General features: G+C 37.4%; 1 protein-coding gene across 1 annotated transcript in view; it reads right to left on the reverse strand.

Annotated features, from left to right (window-relative positions):
* Positions 1-26,442, reverse strand: part of LOC121417328 (low-density lipoprotein receptor-related protein 1-like) — a 36,586-nt gene that overhangs the window by 3,952 nt on the left and 6,192 nt on the right. The window contains exons 2-8 of the mRNA XM_041610998.1: positions 10,929-10,995; positions 9,040-9,285; positions 8,312-8,471; positions 5,425-5,543; positions 3,972-4,253; positions 2,729-2,887; positions 1,132-1,269 (exon numbers count right to left, since the gene is read on the reverse strand). Of these exons, the coding sequence (XP_041466932.1) occupies positions 1,132-1,269; positions 2,729-2,887; positions 3,972-4,253; positions 5,425-5,543; positions 8,312-8,471; positions 9,040-9,285; positions 10,929-10,977 (1,153 nt within the window). The 5' untranslated portion in view covers positions 10,978-10,995. The remainder of the gene's footprint in view (positions 1-1,131; positions 1,270-2,728; positions 2,888-3,971; positions 4,254-5,424; positions 5,544-8,311; positions 8,472-9,039; positions 9,286-10,928; positions 10,996-26,442) is intronic.

Consider the following 26,442-nt stretch of genomic DNA (forward strand, 5'->3'; position numbering starts at 1 on the left):
GCTGCGGTGGGCAAGTGCGCTGACCGCGATTGGCTCTGTGTACAAATTCAATGAAAGATTACAGATAAGCTCTGATATTGTGTCATTAACTTCATCATAAATCAATAAAATAAAGCATGGACACATGGGTAGACGATGTAAGACAATGGCCATATCTGACCGATGAAGGTATGATGAATTTTTGCACTTTGGCTACTTTTTCCCCTTAGTTTTGTCAGTAAAAGTGAGTTGATGATGACCAAGAATCGCTGTTGGTTTTCATCAGGGAGCTCACTTCTTGTTGCTAGTAAATTGTGTTAGAGTAGCGGGAGAGTGAACGAGACATAGAGTGAGAGAGAGAGAGAGAGAGAGGATAAGAGAGAGGATGAGAGAGGGGAGGGGGGGGGGAGAGAACTATGTGTGAGAGGAGGGGGATACTGAGAGGGGAGAGGGGAATAGTGAGAAAGGGGGGGGGGTAGTGAGAGAGAGAGAGAGTGTGTGAGAGAGAGAGAGGGATAGTGTAATACAGAGAAGGGGATAGTGAGAGGAAGAGAGAGAGAGAGGGACTGATATTTCCATCTAAGCATGATCAAATAAATCCCCCCTCTCCCCCCCCCCACAAAAAAAACCACCACCACCACATGTTATGCAGGCCTATAAGTATCCAACAGGAGGGGGCAAGGCAAGAGAATAAAACAGAGAGGAAGGATAAAGGAGCTAAAGGGGAAGAGAGATTCACTGGCACTGGCGACGCATTCCTTCTTCACGGCCTGGAAACCTATGCAGGGAGTACGGCTTCACACACAAACAGGCTTCATGAGTCCAAGGCGAGTGAATTTCACATTCACTTTGCTTCCAATCCTGAAGCTTTCTCCAATTGTTGTGGATATTGAACACAGCACAGCTGCGACCTGAACTTCTCCGATTAATGCTCATTGTGAATCTTACAAGAAATCTGCACAATTGGTCCAAAATAAAAAAAAAAATCGAACGAATGTACCAAATACCCTATTGACTTGTGTACTATAAAAGTTGATTCGCCCACCGCAGCATGGCGACCAGTCTGCTGCCCTCTCACGTTGTGAAATTGGTCTATACATATATTCCAGGCTGTTGTTAGATCAACACCGGAGTTTATTCAGTGTAACATACCTAAACACGTGACGCCATCAATCCCGAGAACGTATTCCTCTTGACAGTCGCAGAGGGCTGATCCGTTGTTGTTATAGCAGACACCACGTATCGCGTCACACGGGTAGTCTTCACCGCGTAAACCACACGGATTCAATCCTGTTGGTTATCAGTAAATGGAAAGTTCAAGAAGTGTTTAAATAAGCGTGTCTTGTGAGGCGTTGCAAGAAACCTGCGATCAGTTGCAAGTCTATTTTCGGTCCCTAAATCCCCCCCAAATCCATCCAAAATCCATAGACATGAAATGAAATACTCCGAAAATTTGCTTTTGCCCAATTGATCGTGGGCCCGGCAGCCACCGTGCAGCGCCAGATCGACGAGGCTCTATCCCTTTAATTGTTGAACGCCAAACAGGGTAGCAGCAACTCCCATCTTTTAACGTCTTTTGGTCTGACGCGGCCGGGGTTTGAACCCCCGACCTCCCGGTTGTGAGACGGACGCTCTACCAACTGAGCCAACACACCGGTCTAAATCATTAGTATATCAATATATAATCAATTGCAAATGAATTCATTCGGTTTATTGCATTTCAATATTCACTCGTTTTAACATACAAATAAAAAACAAAAATACGAATCAATCAAGCTTACCCTTTTAAATTGGTAATAACAATACAAACACTGGACAATATACAATAAACAAATATCATTGATAAATCAAAACCTTTTAAAACGTAATTAAATAGTTGTCTATGTATGTCAAAAAAAAAGAAAAGAGAGAGACCAGCTGAGAAGCGAGGCTTGTATTGATTAAGGATCAAGGATTGTAATCCGGAGCCCGTCTTACAAAGAGTTGTGATTGATCCGATCTATCACAACTATGGAAAGCCAGCAAAGCCAACACATAAAATGCATGTTTGCTCAAAAATATCTCTACATAAGAGAATGTATATCCATAAATTTGTTGATTACTTTACAATTTTTGTGTTCTCCTATGTGTACCAAGGACATTTTGCAAATTTCCTGTAGAAAAAAATATGACAATGATGGATTTCCATAGAGTTACGATTGATTGGATCAATCATAACTCTTTGTAAGACGGGGTCCTGATTTACTCCAGCTGAAATTAAGTTATAATTTGTAGAATTGCAACAGAATATATGTAATCAATTGCAAATATTAAACATACATACAGTACTTAGCGCATGCCCCATGCGCATGATCTGACCTTCGGCGTAATGCATCTTCTGCCGCCCGCATCTGAGAACTTATAATTGCGAATTCTAATCAGATCTGGCCCGTTGCATAAAGAATTAAAATCAAGCACAACTCTAAAAGTCATGCGCAACTTGATTTTCAACCAATCATCAGTGCGCATTTTGGACTTGCGTTTAAACGCAACTCATTCTGCAACGGACCCCTAAATCTTTGTGAAACACCCCCTTCCCCGATCAAATCACACTCAAAAGTGAAATAAAATAATGCCCATTACAACACATCAGCATCAAACATTTGCATCAGATAAACTCACATAAATCCATCAAACCAGAATCTCGTAGATTAAATCGAATCTAATCAATGCAAATCTAATCAATATAACAAATGCTGCATGCCCTTACCGCCGTTATTTAATGATGTTGTATTTCTCCCGGCATTGTTGCTGTCAGTGCTGTTGTCAGTGTTGTTGTTGCTTGTGTTGTTGGCTACGCAGTTGTATTCGAATCTGTCACTAATACAGTTGAGACCCTCTTGGCATGGAGACGAGCTGCAGTAGTCGACTGCCACGTAAGCAGATATGAAAGACATTTTAAAATGAGGACATGAAAGTATTAGCTTGTATTCATAGACGAGCTGCAATAGTCGACTGCCACATAAGCAGATAAGAAACACATTTTCAAATGAGGACATGAAAGTATTAGCTTGTATTCATAGACGAGCTGCAATAGTCGCCTGCCACATAAGCAGATATGAAAGACATTTTAAAATGAGGACATGAAAGTATTAGTTTTTATTCATAGACGAGCTGCAGTAGTCTACTGCCATGTAAGCAGATGAGAAACACATTTTCAAATGAGGACATGAAAGTATTAGTTTTTATTCATAGACGAGCTGCAGTAGTCGACTGCCATATAAGCAGATGCGAAACACATTTTCAAATGAGGACATGAAAGTATTAGTTTTTATTCATAGACGAGCTGCAGTAGTCTACTGCCATGTAAGCAGATGCGAAACACACTTTCAAATGAGGACATGAAAGTATTAGTTTTTATTCATAGACGAGCTGCAGTAGTAGACAGCCATATAAGCAATGAAAGACATTTTTTTCTTCAAATGAGGACATGACCAATGACATGTAGTATTAGCTTTTATTCATGTCAAAATTCAGAGAAATATCAAAGATGCGAGAACAGGAACGTCGGGGAAAAACTAACTTAATACAGGCAGTGACTTACGTAAATCTTTTTACTGTAAGACTAACAAGCATGCAGTGACTTACGTAAGACTTACGCAAGTCTTAAGGGAAAAGACGGACTTAATACATGCAGCGACTTGCGTAAGACTTACGCGAGTCTTAAAGGGAAAGACGGACTTGATACATGCAGTGACTTGAGTAAGACTTAGGCCTACGTAAGTTTTATGAGATAAACAAACGTAATTTCCGTTTATAGGCGACTTGAATGGACATGTTCACAACTTTACCTTTGATTTTGACGATTCTGGATTCTGTTTCTTTGTTACTCATTACTTTTATTTTTATTTTCATTTTTCTTAAGTCATGGATACTATTTTGGAATTCGCAGAGATAATTAAAGTATACCAACGATAGAAAAAATGTAACACAAATCTTTGAACTCGACCTACCACGTTCGTGAATGAACACTTTCATATCCAGTATCCCCGCCAAACTTTGCTCGGTCCCACTCACTGTGATATTTGTACGGAAGTCTTGATTGGTGGGATCGTTCAGGTGTAGATGGCCAATCCCGCCTCGTTTATTATCTGCCCAATAAATGACGTCATTATAAACGACTATGTGCTCAGCGTAACCGATTAATATTGATATATTGGCGATGGCGGTACGTACGTTGGTTTCCAAGTTGTACTTCTCGACTGTTTGGCCGTTGATCCAGTATAGACAATTATCTACAAGGAATAGAAAAAAAATATCGGAACTCTTTCTTGAAATTATTTCAAGAAATGGGGTAGGCCAACTGTTGAAGACCAATGGTAGGAAAAAAATCATGGTGTATTAGAAAAAACCTCGTGTTAGCAAATCGTGTTTTATGTGGGATTGATTGGTTATGGGACAATAATATGACAAATGAAAAGGAGCGATCCATTCAGCATTCAAAAGTTACGAATCCTGAGGGAAATTTAGCACGACATCACGGTGGCCATTCCATCACGCTCTTCATATTTTTTTTAAAAAACCCACGCGCTGTATGTGACCTGTTTCTTTCCAATCTTCCCCGTCTTCTTTCATCTTCCTTCTTTGAGTTTAAACTTGCTCATCTTGTTCCTTATCTTCTAGTTCTTCTCCTCTTCCTCCTTTCTTTCATATTGGATTTGCTCTCATAGACTGTGAAACAGTATAGAGTTGTGCAAACCAGGCAAACGAGGAACGTATATAAGGTGTACTTCAATGTTAGACTGATCTTGTATGCGCAAAATACAACCTTTCGTGTACTAGTTAACACTATCCTGTTTTCAGTAAACTGCCATGAATGGACCTAACCAGGGGACCATTCATAAAGCTGTTCGTTAGTTAAGAGCGACTTTAAGAACGACTGGTGATCCTTTTTTTACCATCGCCAATGAATATACCATTTGCCATAAGAAAGGATCAACAGTCTTCTTAAAGTTGCCCTTAACTTACGAACAGCTTTGTGAAACACCCATCAATCCAATATGTGACTTTCTCACGAAAGGTAGGGTTTCGCGTTCACACGACCGGACGCTATATTACCCGATGTTTTGAGACAAGCCACTGCCACCGAACCTTACATTGGGCATTTCTTGTGAAAACAGTAACGTTGACCAGGGGGCAGTTTCATAAAGCTACTCGTCAGTTAAGAGCGAGTTTAAGAACGACTGGTGATACTTTCTTAAGCGCTAAACAATCGCCAATGTGTATACCATTTACCATAAGAAAGGATCACCAGTCTTCTTAAAGTTGCCCTTAACTTACGAACAGCTTTGTGAAACACCCATCAATCCAATATGTGACTTTCTCACGAAAGGTAGGACAACGCGTTCACACGACCTTACGCGATTACCTGATCTTTTGAGACAAGCCCCTGCCACCGTATCTTACCTTGTGCGTTTCTTGTGAAAGCAGTAACATTGACCAGGTCCGTATCAACAATGACTTCTTTGTCTGTACCATCCACCTTCATTTCCGTGATGCGATCCCCCTCAGAAAAATAAAGCTTTCTAGTCATAGACACATGAATTAAGAATGGCAAGAAGATAATGAGACTCGGGCAAATGTATTCTCTCAGGGGACCCCTTCTCTTCTGGGGGGCGTTTCATCAATATTTTCGTCCGACAAGTTGTCAGATCTGACAACTTTCCTGGATTCTGATTGGTTGAGAAGCACTGTTACTATAGTAACTGTCGGATTAAACAGGACTTGTCGGATAGAACGTCTGACAATCCCTTTCATGAAACGCTCCCCAGATGTGACTTAACAAAAAAAGAACTCATGCATATATTGGTACCACAACATTCATCTGTACATCTTTATTCATGAAAATAGAGTAATTTTATACATTGCTCAGGGGCGTAGGTGTCGTGACCGGGGATCGAACCTCCAACTTTCGCTTGTCTTTGTATGCCAACAGGGGTCTTCAACCACTCGGCCAGGGTTCCTACATGGAATGCTCACTTCTCCGCATTAGTGTCATATCGCCATCTACGACGCACACTGGAGAGGTTGTTACTAGTTTATTGGCGGGAAAAGTACTCACAGGGCATCCGAATAGTTCATCTCGATTGTAAAAAATATAACTAAACATATCATTGATAAACAGATTGGCTAATTACGGCATACAGCTTTAAATGAATGTTGGTGGTTCCTTGCTTGATTTATTTTTAGGCTTTAAAAACGCGCTGAAATATAAGTAACAAATATACAGTTGTTAACTTTCAAAACAGACTCTAAAATGGGATTATTGACCCCCATCCCTTCCTCTGATGTTAAACATGGGCGGCTCCAGTGTATTTTGATAGGGAGCGGCAAGACAACCTGTTTTACTCAATTGAATTAGGCCTCCATGGGTAACAGAGATTTACATAACCTATAAACCCTCAAAACAAAGTTTGGAAATCTGTGTTTGGCCATTAATTTCTCAAAACTTCCAATTTAACACAATATATATTTTACATCATTCAAGAGATTATTTAATTTTCTTCAAAATGATACAATGCTTGTTATGGTCATGCCATCACGAAAAGAACAGGATTCAAAAGTGTTGGATGAGGTCTGAATCGAAAAGCTGCAAAACGGGCAAAAAAATGGAAATCTGAGCTTGGCCATTAATTTTGTCCAACTCCCAATTTTATACAATGCATATTTGATATCATTCAAAAGATCATTTAATTCTCCTTAAAATGATACCATGCTTGTGGGTTATGATCATGCCATCATGAAAAGAGCAGGATTCAAAAGTGTTCGATGAGGTAATTGAAAAACTACAAAACGAGCGAGAAATAGTCATGTAGGTTCAATACAGAACATGATTCTTGTGTCTGTGCGACTGTGCGAATACAGACGAAAATCCATTCAAATCAATCCATCCGCTGCTTCTGTAGTGACGGTTCTGTGAGATGACATGGTTTGAGTCGTGGTTTGAAATGCCCATGCACGTTTTTTTTTTGTTTGTTATGTGTTTGATTGTGCAGAGGTCTGTTTGATTCCATGTTAATGTTGATGTTAAGGTGCATGCCCGGGGGGGGGGCACTTCCATTCACAAGTGGATACAATGCGCGACCATGGGGTCTCGAAAAGCACCCTAAACACGTAATTTCAATATTCTGAAAATGCACCCCTTAACAGGTATTGGCGTGTGAAACAATACCCTTAACAAGTCTTGGAAACAAAACGATACTCTTGGCAAATATTCCCTGAAATGAACCCTTAAACAAGTACAGGAACGTGGTATTGTTATGGGTCCTTCGGTCGCCGGTTTTACCTTATCTTGTTTTGTACGACCCCAGCTTATAAACCTCGCGCAATCGGACTGTAAACATGAAGAGTTGGGGCAAAAAAGACATCCTTTATAAAACATTTTAATTTTGTTTTATCATCCCCGCGAATTCGACCCTATACACGTAATTCTCCTAGCGAAATAGATACCCTTTTTTTATCACGTTACGTACGTAACGTGCCCTATCGTGAAAAGACATCGTTTTACGTGTTTTTTTTGGCGCGCATGGTATCCACTCGTCAATGTAAGTGGGTGCATGAAAATAATGAGAAGACATCAAGTCACATCATGTAGGGTATCATCTTAAAGAAACTTAAATGATCTATTCATTGCTATTAATTACACATTGATATTTGATAAAACCGAGAATGGATTATCGATCAAAATCATAAGAAACCGCTGAGAAACTCATCAGCATGGTAAAAAAACAAGTTATTTTCAAAATTGTGTCATTTTGCAACTTTTGAATTTTGACTTTGCCCCACATTTCAAGGCACTGCACCTCCATGTGAACCATTATCATACCATGTAGGGTATCATTTCGAAAGAGAATTAAATGTTCTATTTATTAATATTAATTACACATTGATATATGCTAAAACCGAGGAGAGAATATCGATCAGTCAGATTTCCAAACTTTTTTGGAGGAGTTTATATCTTTTACTCTAAAGGATTCGTTTTCCCCTTTAAATTCAATATCTCGGGTTTATTTCACTGCTTTACACATGAAAGGGGTGGGGCACTTATATCATGGTCACATTTGTTCTACGGCGGCCGTACGGCGAGTCAAAAATAGCCGTTTTAACATTTCTGTACCAGCTAAATATAGGTGGTTTGAATAAAAATGTTTAAAACGGCTGTTTTCGACTCGCCGTACGGCCGCCGTAGAGCAAATGTGACCATGGTATTACCCTACTCCCTCCCGATAACTGAAATGAATAAAAGTATATATTTACGAAAAAAAACACCATAACAATAAATCGAATTATTCACCCTTTCTGACCGTCCGCGCTTAGTCCATATATATGCCTGTCATTGCGATAAATCTTTATCTTATTAGTCCCATCTAGTCTGATTGATTCGAAAATTCTAGAGACGTTCCCAAACCAGTAGATCCTTCGGTCAAAATTGTTGAACGTGATGCAGAAAGGCTCTGGAAAAAAAGAACCAAAGTGAACTCGGTTATTTCAAAGATGGAACGAACCGACCAACCCTTTGCGGTCTTTCTCACTGACGGCTAGTCTTAAAATATACATTTTGAGATAAGATTTAGTTATAAAAAGTGAGAAAAGAAAAAAGCCCGTTATTATATTTTTGAAGAAACACTAAAATATTTTTGAGAGGAAATGTGCATGCTTGGCTACACTATCTTTTCACACAAAATCTCTAAATTTGTATGAGAAAGTTTCAAAATAAATTGCTCATGTTTTTTTTTCAATTTCAAAATGTATGCTTAAATTGTCTTTTAACACAAAATGAACAATCGTAAGTTCAAAGTAAATCATGTTGTATGAAATGTCTAACTGGCTGTATATTTTCTATTCTTTACTGTGTAAATATAAAATAATTGCGTTTCTAAAAAAGATCCCTGAGGGACTCCTCTTATATACAAAAATTATGACGACTTTTAATATTATGTAAGTCAATCATTTCGACCATTACCCTTCATCCGCACTTACACTTGCAACTCAAGTTTAAAGGAACTGGGGATTGTTACTTACTAACGCCGGGAATGATGACAACCTTGTTTGGCACACCGTCCAGAACATCGCCTCCAATCTTATGCGGTGTTCGCTGTCCCCATACCACCATATTTGTCTCGAAGTCATAGGTCATGACCCCCGGTCGGTGGATATATTCGAAGACCGCCCTCTGATAGACCTGATCGGTCAGGACCATTCCAGGTTCGATATCACTGTGGTATATTCCAAAATTGATCTGGTCCACAAAGAAGACCTTGTCCGCAGCTGCCGAGTAAAACATGAATAAGTAAATAAATAAATAGTAAATGAATAAAAAAATTGATAAAAAGTAAAATTTAAATAAATAATTAAAAGAAGCGTGATCGAATAAATGACTTAACATAATAAGTAATGATAATTGAATCTATGAAGTTTGCTGTGGCGACGATTGCTCCGCTATAAATTTCACACACCAATCGAATGACTACAACCTTCCTAAACCTAACAAAAAAAAACTTATTACAACCCTTACAATACATTCTATGTAGACAAAATAAAGCCCACGGCAATTGTCGCAGGAGCAAATGGCATGACACCTCATAGTGCAGTGCAGTTCTTATCACCCGCCTGGTGAAAATTTTGAAAAATTCTTCTGGTGTAACATTGGGTTCCATGACATTTTCTCCGGCGACTATTGCTCCGCTCTAATTCCAAACACTAATGGAGAGCCAACTCCAACCCTGGATTTAACACTATACATACCCTAAACCCTACCCTTAACCTAACATAAAGCTCTATTGTAACCAAAACCCCAACCTTACATCTCAGACGAAATTAAACCCGGAGCAATTGTCGCAGGAGCAAATGTCGTTTCACCTTCTTTTGACACCATAAATAATTTTTAAAAAGCGGAGCAGTGATTTAGGTATCGGCATATTGTAGACACCAAGGCGATACGTGCTCCATTTTGTCTTATGTTGGTAACATTCGAATCTGATAGGCAAATTAGTGCTACAATGTTAACATCAGATACTGTGGCCTCTATCATTCGAGTCTCCCACATGTTTAATACCCATTTTGCGACGTCAGTATAAGGTGGTTCTGTAAATACATAATTTTGTACACGCATTGCGCATGTCGAACCAAAAATTGGTCAAAGCTTTATTTCCTATTCAATTTCAATAAAATGTTTTCAGCCTAGTATCATGAGGATTAAATTTACTTCATTTATGCTGTTGATATTCAAATGAGCGTCAACGACAGATTCCGTCGACATTAAACAATGAAAACTAAAGGTAACAGACCGAATGAACAAGTAAATAAAAAATACTAAGACCATAGAAATTGATCTAATATCGCAAATCACTCCATCCACGGGCCGTATAATATCACAAAATAGCCTACATTAACGTATGAAGGTTATATATGTGTGAAAGCCCCCACCCCTTCCACCCAATCAAGGTACAAGCGGATAATTCGTTTTTCTGTTTCCGAAACGGAAAAAGCAAAAACAGAATATTGAGTGAAAACCGTTTCTATTTTCATTGTTACAAACAGAAAAACGGTCGTTTTTTGATAATTTGGGTCAGAAATGAAAATATAAAAATAAAAATATTGAGAAACAAACTGTTTTTTTCATTTTACTGTTTTCTTAAAATTGTTTTTCCATTTTTTTTTTCCTGCAAATTGAAAAAATAAGTAACTTTTATCAATTCAAGTCATCGTTTTGTCATGTGAAAATTAAGAAATTAAATTAAACATTTTAAAATTTTGTTTTGTGTTTCACAACCGTTTTTCTGTTTGTAACAATGAAAATAGAAACGGTTTTCACTCAATATTCTGTTTTTGCTTTTTCCGTTTCGGAAACAGAAAAACGAATTATCTGCATGTACCTTGATTCCATCCCCGTCCGATTTTGTTTTACTTACCACAGGAACAATAGAAGCACACAAAGATGATTGAAAGAAACGACTTCATTGTGACGTCACCCGTTACCTTAAAAATGTAATTTGAACAAAAAAAAATATTAGAAATAAAAATATTAATCACCTGAGGCGCGCAACACAAAGTCTGGCAATAATCGTAGAATAATATCTCATATATTTTATCTTATATATCTTATATACAATTGATAGTAAAAATCAAGCTTACAGATAATCGCTAACCTTTGTGCAACGAGACCCTGATTTGGAAGCGTACGCCTTCGCAAATCTCTTGATGAGAGCGACAGCGACAGATTGAAAATAAACTAAGTAACATTAAGAAAAACAAAAATACATAGGCCTAGATATATGCGAGGGTCCTGTAGAAATAATGAGATACAAAATCATTGCCCGCAATCAATCATACTTTATCTAAATTATATTATAAAGGTATAAGTAAAGGTAAAAATACACTACTTCATTCATGCGTTTGAAGGGGAATCCTGCAAAACCGAAGCCAAATTATTACTGTTATATACTTCAGTCACTTGAAAGTTTATTGATATAATTATTTTTGCACTCCTCAAATGAACAATGGCACATAGATATAGACCTCATCCATTGTACAATATCAATATTATGTACTGCGAGCTGCTGATCTACATTTGAGGTTCCAGATGATTACTTCTAGGAAGTTATAAACTGTAAACGGCAATTAAATGAAACCAAGTAACATTAGGAAATGAATGCATGTGTGGGTATGATGGAAATACAGCTGGTGTATACTGCACTGACGAAATCAGGGAGTCGTAGTAAGGAGTAGTAAGAGGTATGATCCATCCCTTCATGATCTTGCCCCCCCCCCTAAAAGTAGTTAAAGGTATGATCCATCCCTTCATGATCTTGTTCCCCCCTAAAAGTAGTTAGAGGTATGATCCATCCATTCATGATCTCGACCCCGGCCCAAAAAGTAGTTAAACGTATGATCCGGCCTTGCATGATCTTGTTCCCCCTAAAAGTAGTTAGAGGTATGATCCATCCCTTCATGATCTTGTTCCCCCAAAAGTAGTTAGAGGTATGATCCATCCCTTCATGATCTTGTTCCCCCAAAAGTAGTTAGAGGTATGATCCATCCCTTCATGATCTTGTTCCCCCAAAAGTAGTTAGAGGTATGATCCATCCCTTCATGATCTTGTTCCCCCAAAAGTAGTTAGAGGTATGATCCATCCCTTCATGATCTTGTTCCCCCAAAAGTAGTTAGAGGTATGATCCATCCCTTCATGATCTTGTTCCCCCTACAAGTAGTTGAGGTATGATCCATCCCTTCATGATCTTGCCCCCCCCCTAAAAGTAGTTCGAGGTATCATCGATCCCTCCATGACCTTGATCCCCATAAAAGTAGTTAGAGGTATGATCCATCCCTTCATGATCTTGCCCCCCCCCTAAAAGTAGTTAGAGGTATCATCGATCCCTCCATGACCTTGTTCCCCCAACAAGTAGTTGAGGTATGATCCATCCCTTCTTGATCTTGTTCCCCCTAAATGTAGTTGAGGTATGATCCATCCATTCATGATCTTGTTCCCCCTAAATGTAGTTGAGGTATGATCCATCCCTTCGTGATCTTGTCCCCCTAAAAGTAGTTGAGGTATGATCCATCCCTTCATGATCTTGTTCCCCCTAAGAGTAGTTAGAGGTAAGATCTATCCCTTCATGATCTTTATCCCCCTAAAAGTAGTTAGAGGTATGATCCATCCCTTCATGATCTTGCCCCCCCCCCTAAAAGTAGTTAGAGGTATCATCCATCCCTCCATGACCCTGTTCCCCCTTAAAAGTAGTTAGAGGTATGATCCATCCCTGCATGATCTGGTCCCCTCCCCCAGAAGGTTGTTAGAAGTAGCTATTCCACCCCTTTATGATCTTGTTCATCACTCCCTCCCGCATCTACCACACTGATCTAGATAGCCAGATGATCCTGGACGACCACAGCTTGAGTAAAAGTAATGACCTCGGCCACAATTGCCTAATCAATTTTTTTTCGTCTTCCCATGCAAGTGTCCACTTGAAGACCAGGCAATTGAAAGCAGATATTCAGTCGCGTGATTCCAAGTGCCAGACGAACAACTTTGGCCTTACTAAGTAGGATCACTGACATATTAACGGAATAATAAGGGCCATATTGGGTAATCTTCAGGCGTGGTTCCATGTATTTTTTTTGCTTCCTCTTAGTAATTATATCTATATATATATATATATATATATATATATATATATATATATATATACGCCATGCCCTTGCAGCTGATTACGCTTCTAGCTCTGCTTACTATGTATGACCTCCAATTGCCTGATAGATTACCCCCCCCCCTAAAAAACCCGATTGATGAAACAAGTAAAACAGATTGATTTTATTTCCCCTAATATTAGGAGAAGGCTGATTGCATAATGGATGAATGGCCCTTAGACTCCTTCTAATCCCACTGGATTACGATTGTATATCTGACAGCTCATCTAAAATACATTACATTCATTTATCATTTTCTATCCGCAAGCGTCATGTTAATTGATTAGTATTGTGTTGTAGGAAATCAAAGAGATCAATCATGGATATTGTTTGTACACTGTAAAACTTGAAGTGCTAATTTAGCACTTAAAGTGCTTGTATAGTGACTGCACTACGAGTGCTGATTTAATTTAAAAATCAGTACTCGTAGTGCAGTCACTATGTAATCACTGTAAGTGCTAAAGTAGCACTTAATTTTTTACAGTTTATAAGGTTACAAAGGGGTACCGTACGTAAGGATATTCCTTATAAGGGGTTGGCCGGGGGCATAATGGTGAAGTAATTTGTCTTTCCAAGGGTCAATTGGAGTAACATCGTGAATATTGAGTGTATGACCTATGGGGCGTTGCAAGAAACTTGCGATCGGTTGCAAGTCATTTACGTTCCCGAAATCAAGCATATGCCGTGTAACTAATTGTAAATTTGCGATTAAAACAAGGAGTGTAATCTGATTTGCTATAGTTAAAAGTGATCAATCAATTGTAAAATTGCAACAGAATAATTGCGATTGAATTGCGATTGATTGGGCGCGTCGTGGTCTAGTGGTTCTGACTCTCGCCTTTCAAACAGAGGGTCGTGGGTTCGAATCCTAACCATGGTGTGTTTTCCTTCAGCAAGAAATTTATCCGCACTGTGCTGCACTCGATCCAGGTGATGTGAATGGGTACCCGGCAGGATTAATTCCTTGCATGCACTGAGCGCCGGTGATGGTAGCTCGAGCTAAAGCCGTGGTAATAATAGCAGCGCTTTGTATCCTCAGGCAAAAGGCGCTTTATAAATGCAGCTATTATTATATTATTATTATTGCAAATATTTTCTTGCAACACCCCCCCCCCTTGACCTCGCTTTTTATATACAAATTCCTTCTTTTATTTCCATTTTTCTTCCTTTTTCCCACTTTAGCTCTTATCATCTTTTCGCTAATCAACTTGAAAATCATAGGAAGGCGTGGTCTGTCCATGTCCCTTAAAGCTCTGCCACTGAGGTAACAAGAAAAAAAATACGAAAAATGTCTTAAAAAAAACTCGATCAACTCCGTGTCTCTCTTATGATACAATATATCTGCTTGATCAAGCATGCATTCATTGATCACATTCAGTCATGAAAAGGGGGATTATTCAGCATCATCAATTACGGATAACTTAACAAGGTCTAGACACTTTAAGTGAAATAAAGAGGATTTCACAAGGGATTTATTGAAGCACAGCTATACAGTGTTAGGATTGGCTAACATTGATTTTCCTTTTTTAAATCTGAGCTAGGTCACACTTGTCACCTGTGTGTGTGATATGTTACAAAAATGTAGCCCAGGAAAAATCGCGTCCGGAAATCATTATTTAGTGCTTCAAAAGTGAACTATAAAGTGACTGGAAACATCATCTTTATTTCATCCCTTACACTTACGTGTTCTAGTCAAGTGTCTTTAAGACGCCTTTATTGCAAGATTGGTTTTTGCCTTGTATTTTTAGCTTTTCATTCTCAATAATGGTTGTTTTCAAGTTTTTTTTAGTTTTAATACATGCACTTGTACACATGTTTCATCTTGGTTTGAGATTTTTTTTAACGGCTGCTCACAAAGTTAAATAATACCTTTAAGAACGTTTTTGTTCTAATCATGGCGTAAATATTCGATATGACTGAACGCTTGTACGAATAACACTATCACTAAAAATGTTTATATCTCAATAAATAGAATAAAATTCACAGAGCAAAATGCTGAAAATTTCATCAAAATCGGATAACAAGTAACAAAGTTATTGAATTTTAAAGTTTATCAATATTTTGTGAAAGCAGTTATATGCACATCGTCGTAAATATTCATTAGGTAGACTGATGATGTCATAATTCCCACTTTCCCTTTTCTTATGTTATCACATGAAATCATAAATGTTTCATTTTTTCATAGATGTGTAACGATGTGTCTCCATTATGATGAAATGAGTTGCGGCAATAAATAACTAATGCACTAAATCAGTTGTCAATCCATTTTTTAGTTCTCGGAAAAAATAAACATGAATATTAAAATCTAATTTCATATATAATGAAATACAAAAGAACAAGTGGGGATATGATGTCATCCCACATAATGATTATTCATAAAGACATATCTAGAACTGTTTCACCGGAATAATGCAAATCTATGAAATTCAATTACTTCGTCATTTGTTATCCGATTTTGATAAAAAAAATCAGCATTTTAATTGCTTTGTGAATTTTACACAATTTATTGAGATATAAACCCGGGGGGGGGGGCACTTACATTGCCGAGTGGATACCATGCGCGACCCAAAAAACACGTAAAAAGGATGTCCTTTTCACGATAGGGCACGTTACGTACGTAACGTGATAAGGGTGTCAAAAACACAAAAATAATGAAAAAAAGGTTTCTATTTCGCTAGGAAAATTACGTGTTTAGGGTGGAATTTGCGGGGATGATAAAACAAACTTAAAATGTTTTATAAAGGATGTCCTTTTTGCCCCAACACTTCGTGTTTAGAGTTCGATTTGCGCGAGGTGTAGAAGGTGAAATCGTACTAACCAAATCAGGTAAAGCCGACGACCGAAGGACCAGTAACAATAAAACATTCCTGTACTTGTTTAGGGGTTCATTTCAGGGAATTTTCGCCAAGAGTGTCGTTTTGTTTCCAATACTTGTTAAGGGTAGGGTTTCACAAGCCAATACTTGTTAAGAGGTACATTTTCAGAATATGGAAATTACGTGTTAAGGGTGCTTTTCGAGACCCCATGGTAGCGCATGGTATCCACTCATGAATGGAAGTGGCCCCCCGGGATATAGATAATATTCAGCCCGGACCATTCCTTTAAGATCCCCGTGGTAAAGATCGTGGATGTGGGAACTGTCAACTTGATCAACATCGGACAAGGAATATGAAAGTTATGGCATTTTAAAGATTTGCATTATTCCTTTGAAACAGTTCGAGGCATGTCTTTATGAATATACAATGAGCAAATCTATGTCATATGCCCACTTGTTATTTTATATTTTGTTAAATGAAATAAAAATCACCAAATTGTGTTTCTTCCAAGAACTGAATAAAATGGATTGACAACTGATTTAGTGCATTAGATGTTCATTGCTGTAACTAATTATTTCATTACGAAGGAGACACATTATTTACATACGTATGAAAAAATAAAGCAATTATGAATTCATGTAATAAAATAAGAAAAAGGAATGTGGGGATGTGATATCATCAGCCCTCTTTATTAATATTCATGGTGACGTGCATTATAACGATGTTCACAAAATATAGCTAGACCTTAAAATTCAATAACTTTGTTATTTGTTATTCGGTTTTGATGAAATTTTCAGCATTTTTTTTCTCTGTGAATTTTACTCTATATATTCAAATACCGATACTTTCAGCCCGGAGTACCTCTTTGATATTGTGTAACGAAATACGTGAGTCATCAAGGTCATGACATAAAAGCTGAGCAGAGCCGTCCTTCTATTTTTTTTTCATCGATAAGAATGTCTGTGTATTCTTTTTTATGTAGCAGCTCGATTAATGTAGGACATAGCCTACATCCGTTGCAACAAAATGCTCTGGTAAATAATTTCTAGTACAGAGGTTACAAATTAATTATAGGTCTATGCGAGGTAGCTCGCGATGATAACTTAAGCCAGTTCGTAGTTCCTTTCTGCGCATGATCCAAATATTCTACGCATGATCAGAAGAAGGTCATTTGCACTAAAGTGACATGGTCCTTTAAAATCTAATGAGATAAGCACCAACTCTGATGTCTTGATTATTCATATATTCTTTCGAATTGTCGTTTTTATTTACATCCACAAAAAACAACAATGCTTCCACGAACAACTAGTATTTCACAGTTTGTCAAGTACATTGTGCAACATGCTAAGATATGCATTCAAAGTAGGAATGCAACAAATACCTTCATTAAGCGTTCATTGGTGTGCTATTCTGGTCACCTGGTCTATTCAATTCCTTCATCCTGCTATGCAAGGCAAGCTTACGTAATATCTTGCTTTGAAATCTGCCTATCATAATGAAAGAAACGAAAGGTCATTTGACCAAAATTGCCCATGAAGTAATTACGAACTGGTCTATTAAGTTGTAAACAAAGGATAATCACACGGAGTGGACAAACGAGTAGAATGCGTGAAAGAGATGGAACAACTGAATGATCCATGGGACATATAAACACATGCTGGTACATGACTTTATTAAGAAGGAAATAGCAAGTTTATAGTCAACGGTCATTACCATTTTATTTAACAATCCCCCGAAATAACAAACAGACTACTAGTATAGGGGAAGGCGCGGTAAGTTGAGCATAGGGGTAACTTGAGCCACCATCCCAGGCCAGTAATGAGGTCTCACAGGCCTAATTCATTCCCCATAGACTCATGTGTTAAATTGGCACTTTAAAAAATTCATGAAAATAAGGATGAAATTCGGGGGTCGAATGTTTACTACCAGTGGATAGGATTTATATCTGGCAATCCATATCTGACCAGAAAAGGGTCCCTCGACAGGCTCATTTTAAAAATAAATTGGCGTGTTTGAGGACACCCTCGGGGGGAGCAGATTCATCAACTCAAACAACAAAATAGCCCTAATCCTTCCGCCAGTCAAAATATAGTCCCGAATTGGTGATATTTCTTCCCAATTAGGGAAAAGGAAGTTCAGTAATTACCAAAAATAGAATCAGTGTTAGATGGACAATCATATGCATACACTTTGTCAATCAGCCATATCAAAATTAAAAAAAATAGCAATGGGTTGGCTAGAATGAATATCTATGGCCTGCCACTAGTAATTAGGCCCGTGAATCCATGAATGAGTCAGACATTGTGGTGGTGTCATGTTTGATGACCCATTACATAACCCTTAACCCCACCACATTGTTTTCACCTTTGAAACAAAAAGTACTTTTTAGAGGGAAAAATAAAAAAAAAAATCAGCCAAAAAAAGGAAAAGAGGGTGTGAAATAGATCAATATTTATTTCCACACACGTCTTTAAATATAATTTAAAAAAATAAGAAAAATACTTTTCGTCCAAGTATGGATTCTCATTCTTTTCATAGTCTTTTACATGATGGATGCATAAGAAATGTGTGTATGTGAAAATATCGCACGAAGTTGGGACTGGGGTAATTTGAGCCAGCCATCATAGGGGAAGTTGAGCCATGGTAACTCTTATTGTAATGTGTAATAAAAACACGTTGTTTAATCCTGTCACTCGAACAACAAGTTTTACAAACTGTCTTTGTAATTGTTCAAACTTTCTAACAACTTGTTTAAAAAAGTTTCGGCTGAAACAACGTGCTTAAAACTTTACACAACGTTTTTACAGTGTAATGCATGGTCTTATGATGAAGTTGGTGAGATCATTTACGAGATAGGAACCACGGTCATATTAGGTGAATAACCTGAGCTTATATAAGACGTCATGAAATTCATTACTCTGGACCATAACAATGTTAGTGTTCCACCAGTTCGTAGTTTCTCTCTGCGCATGATCAGAAGATTCTGCACATGATCAGAGGAAGGTCATCATGGTCATTGGTACTCGAGTTACATGGTGGTTTAAAATCCAATGAGATAAGCACCAGCTAAGATGTCTTCATTATTCATATATCCTTTGAAATTTGATTTTCATTTACATCCACGAAAAACCACAATGCGTCCAAGAACGACTGTTATTTCACAGTACATTGTACAACTTATAATATGCATTTCATTTTCATTGCATTTCATTTCATTTATTTCATTTTCAATTCAAATCATTCAAAGTAGAAATGCAACTTACAAATACCTTCATATAATGTTCATTGATGTGCTATTCTAGTTTACTGGTCTATTCAATTTCTTCATCCTGCTATGTAAGGCATGCTTAAGTAATATCTTGTTTTGAAATTTGCCTATCATAATGAAATAATTGGTATGCCATTTGACCAAAATTGTCCATGAACATGATGAAGAAACCACGAACTGGTCTACACACTTCACCTTTTTGCACGAATACACGCGCGAAAGAGTTGAATGCCCGGCACATTGAACAGACGCGATATTCGAAACACAACACATCATAAAATACTACTTCATATCATGCATGAAGATGTATTATGGACCGGGGGGGGGGGGGGGCAATTACATTGCCGAGTGGATACCATGAGCGACCCAAAAAACACGTAAAAAGGATGTCCTTTTCACGATAGGGCACGTTACGTACGTAACGTGATAAGGGTGTCAAAAACACAAAAATAATGAAAAAGGGTATCTATTTCGCTAGGAAAGCTACGTGTTTAGGGTCCAATTTTCGGGGATGATAAAACAAAATTAAAATGTTTTACAAAAAATGTCCTTTTAGAGTCCGATTTGCGCGAGGTGTGGGGCCATACCAAACCAAATGATAATTATGTAAAGGTAAAACCGTCAACCGACCGACGTAACTGTGACATAACAGTAAAATATCGCTGTACAGTACTTGTTTAGGGGTTCATTTCAGGGACTACTTGACAAGAGTAACGTTTGTTTCCAATACTTGTTATGGTTAGGGTGTCACACGCCAATACTTGTTAAGGGGTGCATTTTCAGAATATGGAAAATACTTGTTTAGGGTGTTCTTTTTGAGATCTGATGGTCGCGCATGGTCCACTCGTCAATGGAAGTGCCCCCCCCCCAAAGATTATGGCCGCCGACTGACAGACTGACACTTAACAATGCAGAGCTGCACAACCCGTATTTTTCTTTTTCATTGGTAAGATTTTATTACTGGTACTAAAGGTGTTTTATTTCAATTGTCTTAGGTGTTTTAAAATGATGATTGTGATAATACGTGGCAGATACTTGTAAATGAGAAGGTCACATGTGTATATAGCCTACAGATAGCCTTGATATTTCATTACTCTAATTTCTCCATTCATCCAAGTATCAAAAGTGCAGATGTGTGGTCTCTTATTAAACTGCTAGTCTTGATATAGTCCTACATCTTTTTCGAGAACTACGGATGATACTTATAATGAATTAGCATAACCATATTTGTATTGAGGAAATGAAAGTGAAATACTTTTTAAGTATTGTTTTTGCCCATTGTTTTTTACCATTGATGCGTGAATGAGAGATAATCAAAGTAATTTCAGATGAAAGAGGAGATTCTAAGCTTTACAATGCTAGGTCATTTGTTGATTGTATTTGTGATTAAGTTATGATAAATCATCGATAAATCTCGGTTTCGTTTTTTTTTCTTGGACGCACTGTACTACGGGGTCTTGAGCGACGCGGCGTACACAGCAAAAACACCGGTGTTGATTTAACACCAGTCCGGTCTCTATCAGTAAACACCAGAGAGTGTTGAAGCAGCTGCACCAGTTTAGAATTAAACCGATGTCGGTTTAAGGATGATTAGTGTTGTTTATGTGCCTATCCGGTGCTAGCATAAACCCGAAGTGGTGCTGTTTCAACAAATCTCTGGTGTTTCCTATATAGATGTCGAGCTGGTGTTAAATTATTTTTGAAGTGTATGACAAACACATTTAAAGTAAATTTCTATTTCATGATGTCAACAAATGCATTCCTGTATTATGCTGATATCATTGAATATAATTTGTTATATTTCAGTCGTTCAACAAATTTTTGAGGAGGACCGCTTCACCTGAAATTTCGGAGGGGGGTGTCCCGTCCTCCGCTACCGCCGGCCGCCTAAGCATGTTACCAAATCATGGATCTCGCGCAGCAGGTACAGTCTTTTGGGAATGAGCTAAAATCGACAAAAAGTTTGACCATAAACATGATAAACGTTAAGAAAAGGAATCGTGACATTTGTACTATTACATGATAGGGGGTTATAGTGGGGTTCATTGTTGAAACCTATATGGAGACATCGGCCTAGTCTGCATTGGAACTTTGATCAATTAGTGTGCCTCCCGGCAAAGACTAGCACATACAAAACTTGCTGTTCAGCCTTCAGTATGTACACAAGGCATGAGTAGGCTGCACATTCAGACCCTTGATTCGAGTGAAGGGGTTTGCCCAGCAGACTAACATCGGCTTGCACTGAATTGAATCATCAACTTGTACTTTTCCGAGGACAGACCTGTTGAATTTAAAACGCCACTTGGGTTTCATGTCCGCAGACTATCTGGCTCGTTTCCAATCTTCTGACCATGATGGCTTGAAAAGAAACCGATTACAACACACTTTTTGTTAAAGGACAAGTCCAATCCAACAAAAGTTGATTTCAAGAATAATAAAAAAATCCCAACAAACATAACACTGAAAATGTAATGAAAATCGGATGTTAACTAAGAATGTTATGACATTTTAAAGTTTTGCTAATTTCACTAAACAGTTATATGCACATCCCGCGATCGGTATGCAGATGAAGGAACTGATGATGACATCATTCACTCACTATTAATATGAAACATGAAATATTCTAATTTTCTTCTCATTTTCCTTCAAACAAGGTTTCATTTCTTCCTGAACATATGGAATTATCATTTCTTAAAATTTTATGGTTAAGTCAAGTTGTCCTTATTGTCATATCTTGTAAAATTGAAATATTGTTTAATTCAAACAATAAAAAAACAAAAGAAATGGTGAGCGAGGGACATCACTGATTCTCTCATTTGCATGTGACTAAATTGTGTGAAAATTAAGCGAAACCTAAGACATCCGATTTGCAAAAAAATTGTCAGCATTGAGCTTGTCTAATTTTTCTCTATTGATTCAAATCAACATGTTTCTAAGGTGGACTTGACCTGTAATAGTGCCCTTTCACTAATTGGAGAATCAAGTGTTTAAAGGGATGGTCCGGGCTTAAAATATTTATATCTAAATAAATAGAGTAAAATTTACAGAGCAAAATGCTGACAATTTCATCAAAATCGAATGACAAAACGAATTTATTGAATTTTACAATTTATCAATATTTTATGAAAACAGATATAATGCACATCGTCATGAATATTCATCAGGTGGGCTGATGATGTCACAGTCATCCCCACTTTCCTTTTTCTTATGTTATTACATGAAATCATAAATGTTTCATTTTTTCATAAATGTTTAAATGATGTGTGTCCATTATGATGAAATAAGATGCTGCATAAAATAACTGATGCATTTAATCAATTATCAATCCAATTGTTAGTTCTTGGCAGAAATTCTTTTGAATAAACATAATTTAATGTAATGAAGTACAAAAGAACAAGTGGGGATATGACATCATCAGCCCACCTGATGAATATTCATAAATACATGCCTAGAACTGTTTCACAGGAATAAGGCAAATTTGTAAAATTTAATAACTTTGTTATCCGATTTTGATCAAATTTTCAGTATTTTTTTGTGACTTTTACTACATTTATTGAGATATAAATATTTCCAACCTGGCCCATCCCTATAAGAGTCTACACTGTATGCGGGAGGCGCGTTTCCGTTTTACACCCTGGCGAAGGCATTTTCCGGAAAAGTAGCCAAAAAGCGACTAGTGAAGAGTCTACGTCTACGTTTGTTTACATTATCAGCTGGGCGCGCGATCCAAAGTCCGCACCGAAGTTATCCGCAGAACATATTATACCGTACTTGCAAATGCAGCTGAGCTTATACTTTCCAGGTTCAATACGAATGTTTGCCTTGATCATTTGCCTTGCCGATTTGCTGATGTCTGTCTTTCTCTCTATCTGTCTATATATCTATCTCTCAAATTCTATCTCTATCTATCTATGTAACTGCAGTATCTATATATCTAATAATCTTCTCTGTCTCTCTCATTCTTTATCTAATATCTATCTATCTCAAATTTTCTATCCATCCATCTGTCTGTCTTTCTCTATTTCTCTCTCTCTCTACCTACCTATGTAACTACAGTATCTATCTGTTAATTTGTCGCTCTTCTCTCTCATTCTTGATCTATCTGACATCTATCTATCTCTCAAATTCTCTATCCATCTATCTATCCATCTGTCTGTCTTCTCTATTTCTCTCTATCTATTTTTAACTATAAGATATCTATCTATCTGTTAATTTGTTAATAATCTTCTCTGTCTCTCTCATTCTTTAATTATCTATTTAATATCTCTCTATCCATCTGTCTGTCTTTCTCTTATTCTCTCTATCTATTTATCTATCTATTTTTTTAACTTATCTATCTGTTAATTTGTTAATATTCTTTGTCTCTCTCCCTCTTTATCTATCTAACATCTATCTATCTCTCATCTATCTATCTCTATCTATCCATCTGTCTGTCTTTCTCTATTTCTCTCTATCTATCTATATATTTATCTATCTGTATTTATCTATCTGTTAATTTGTCTATCTTCTCTGTCTCTCTCATTCTTTATCTTTCTATCTATCTAACATCTATCTATCTGTCTCTCAAATTCTCTATCTCTCTCCTTCTCTAGCATCTGTCTTTTTTCTCTCTTTCTCTTTGTCCGTCCATATTTCTATCTACAACATCTCTCTCTCCCTCTATCTATCTATCTATCCTCTCTCTCTTTCTCTCTCTCCCCTCTCCCTCTATATATCGACCTCTCTGTCTCTCCCCCTCCCTCTATCTATCCATCCATCTCTCCCTCTTTCTCTCTCTTTCTATCTATCTATCCACCTCTCTCTCTCTCTCTCTCTATTTCTATCTATCTATCTATCTGTCTATATCTATTTATCAGTCTTCTATATCTATCTTTCGGCAGCTTCTAAGTGTATCAATCCAGCAAACTTCAATTTGTCTTTCCATTATAAGTATCTGTTTATTTTGATTTTGTCTGTCATTCTATTCATTTAGTTAATTTATTTTTAGAAAAATTTTAGAAAAAATCATAAACAACGCGACTGCAAAAGCATGTTCGGATTTCACTCCTGACTGCCGCTCTCTCTGTACATAAAGTGCCGAGGAACTCTGTGCTCTGATCAGTAACTGTGCAAATTGCATGCGGTGGTGGACTCGCCTGTGTCGCACGCTGCATGCAACCAGTGACGTGTGTAGACTCTTCACTAGTCGCTTTTTGGCTACTTTTCCGGAAAATGCCTTCGCCAGGGTGTAAAACGGAAACGCGCATGCGGGCGTTGGTCTATGATAATCATTGTGTCATAGCGAAATCATTCATGCAGTTTCCAAATGACTAATATCCATTAATCAACGACCTCTTAATTCGTTCCATTGGAGTTTTGATACACAAGGAGATTGATACTCACGGTACTATCCGTCAATTCGTTTTTCTGATTTTGAAACGGAAATAAGCAAAAACGAAATATTACTAAAAAGTAAAAACTTACTCTCATTTTGAGATTTTAAACTGCTTACCGTAAAGGTTTCTTTGGAAAGTTACATGGGGTCAGATGCACAAAAAATAGCAGATAAAATTCTACCTTACCCTTAACAAGTATTGGGAATAATAGGGGTACCATTAAAAAGTATTCTCTGAAGAATTGACCACTACACAAGTACAAGGATATCTTAATTGTTATCTAACGGACGTCAGCTTTACCTTTACTTTTATCGCTGAAATCGGACCCTATTAACACAAAGTGTTGGGCAGAAACTACACCATCTATAAAGTATAGTCTTTTAATATCCTCGCAAATCTCCTTTTTTTCATTATTTTAGTGCATTTGACATCCTTATTACGTTACGTACGCAACGTGCCCTACCTTCAGACCTTGAAAAAAGATATACTTTTTACGTGTTTTTCTTTTTTGTCACGCATGGTATCTACTCGCCAATGGAAGTGACCCCCCCCCCCCCCACGTCTTGAGCTTAAATGCTCAAGCAAAATACTCGCTTTATGCATACGCTTTTTAGCAATAGCTTAATCGGGAAGCAAATGCTAGCAGGCAATTAGCAATTGCTCGCTCATTTTTTTATGATGCATACGGATTATTAATCATGCAAAAACTATGCAGAAGCCTAGCATAAGCAATAGCTTTTTTATGCAACTGACCCACTTTCTCGTTTTCCCTTGCATAATGGGAATTTAACAGCTTTGTTGACTTATTTGTTTTAGTTGTTGAAATAAATGAATTTGAACACCGAAATGTGTAATTATAGGGGTTTTTTGGTTTGACAAAGCAGAAAATTTTGACACCTCTTCTGATTTGCTTTTTTGCTTTTCATCGTTGCTTTGACAAAAATGGTGATTTTATTTTCTACTTGCAATTAACCCGTTATAATGAGGAAAAAGGTATTTCAATTTTCATATAATAATAATAAAGTAAGTGGTTAATGTCATCGAATCCCTCATTTGCACAAAGACCAGGGCCCTGCTGTACAAAGATTTACGATTGATCCAATCAATCGTAACTCTATGGAAATTCATCAGTGTCATAACTTTTTCTACGAAAAATTTGCACAATGTCCTTTTTATGCAAAGAGAAGCGCAGTGAATTTTCAAGAAAACAAAGAATGCACGAATATACATCACAGCTAGGAAATACTTTGAACAAACATGCATAACAGATGTTGACGTTGCTGGCCGTCCATAGTTGCGATTGATCGGATCAATCGTAACTCTTTGTACAACAGGGCCCCGGATACGCAAATCAGCTAGAAAAAAATTAAGGGGCACAAAATGGTGACCAAATATCCTTAAGGTCTCAAATGAGCAAAGCGAGTGTGAATTCCTCTTTATTTCTCATCCCGAAATAAATGTTGACACAATATTTAGAAATGTACATCATAACTCTTTTCATATTAAACCACTTTTCAATTCCGTAACTTCCACTCTCATATTTTTATTCTTTCTTGGTCGACTTAGTCGGGGAACTTTTTTGGGGGGGGGGGTAGGGTAACGGACATTTCCAAAATATAGCTTTTTGATTTCACGTCCAATTATTATCATTATCTCATCAAATTCTCAGCATTTCTTCATTTTTTTAATTCAAAGCAATTTTTTTGTAAGGGTTGTCTTTAAGGGATACGGCGACCTTGCGTAGAAAAGAAAGTCGTATGGCAATTCTTTTGTATTCTTT

Source organism: Lytechinus variegatus, chromosome 6, assembly GCF_018143015.1.
Source record: "Lytechinus variegatus isolate NC3 chromosome 6, Lvar_3.0, whole genome shotgun sequence".
In the NCBI taxonomy this organism is placed as follows: Eukaryota; Metazoa; Echinodermata; class Echinoidea; order Temnopleuroida; family Toxopneustidae; genus Lytechinus; species Lytechinus variegatus.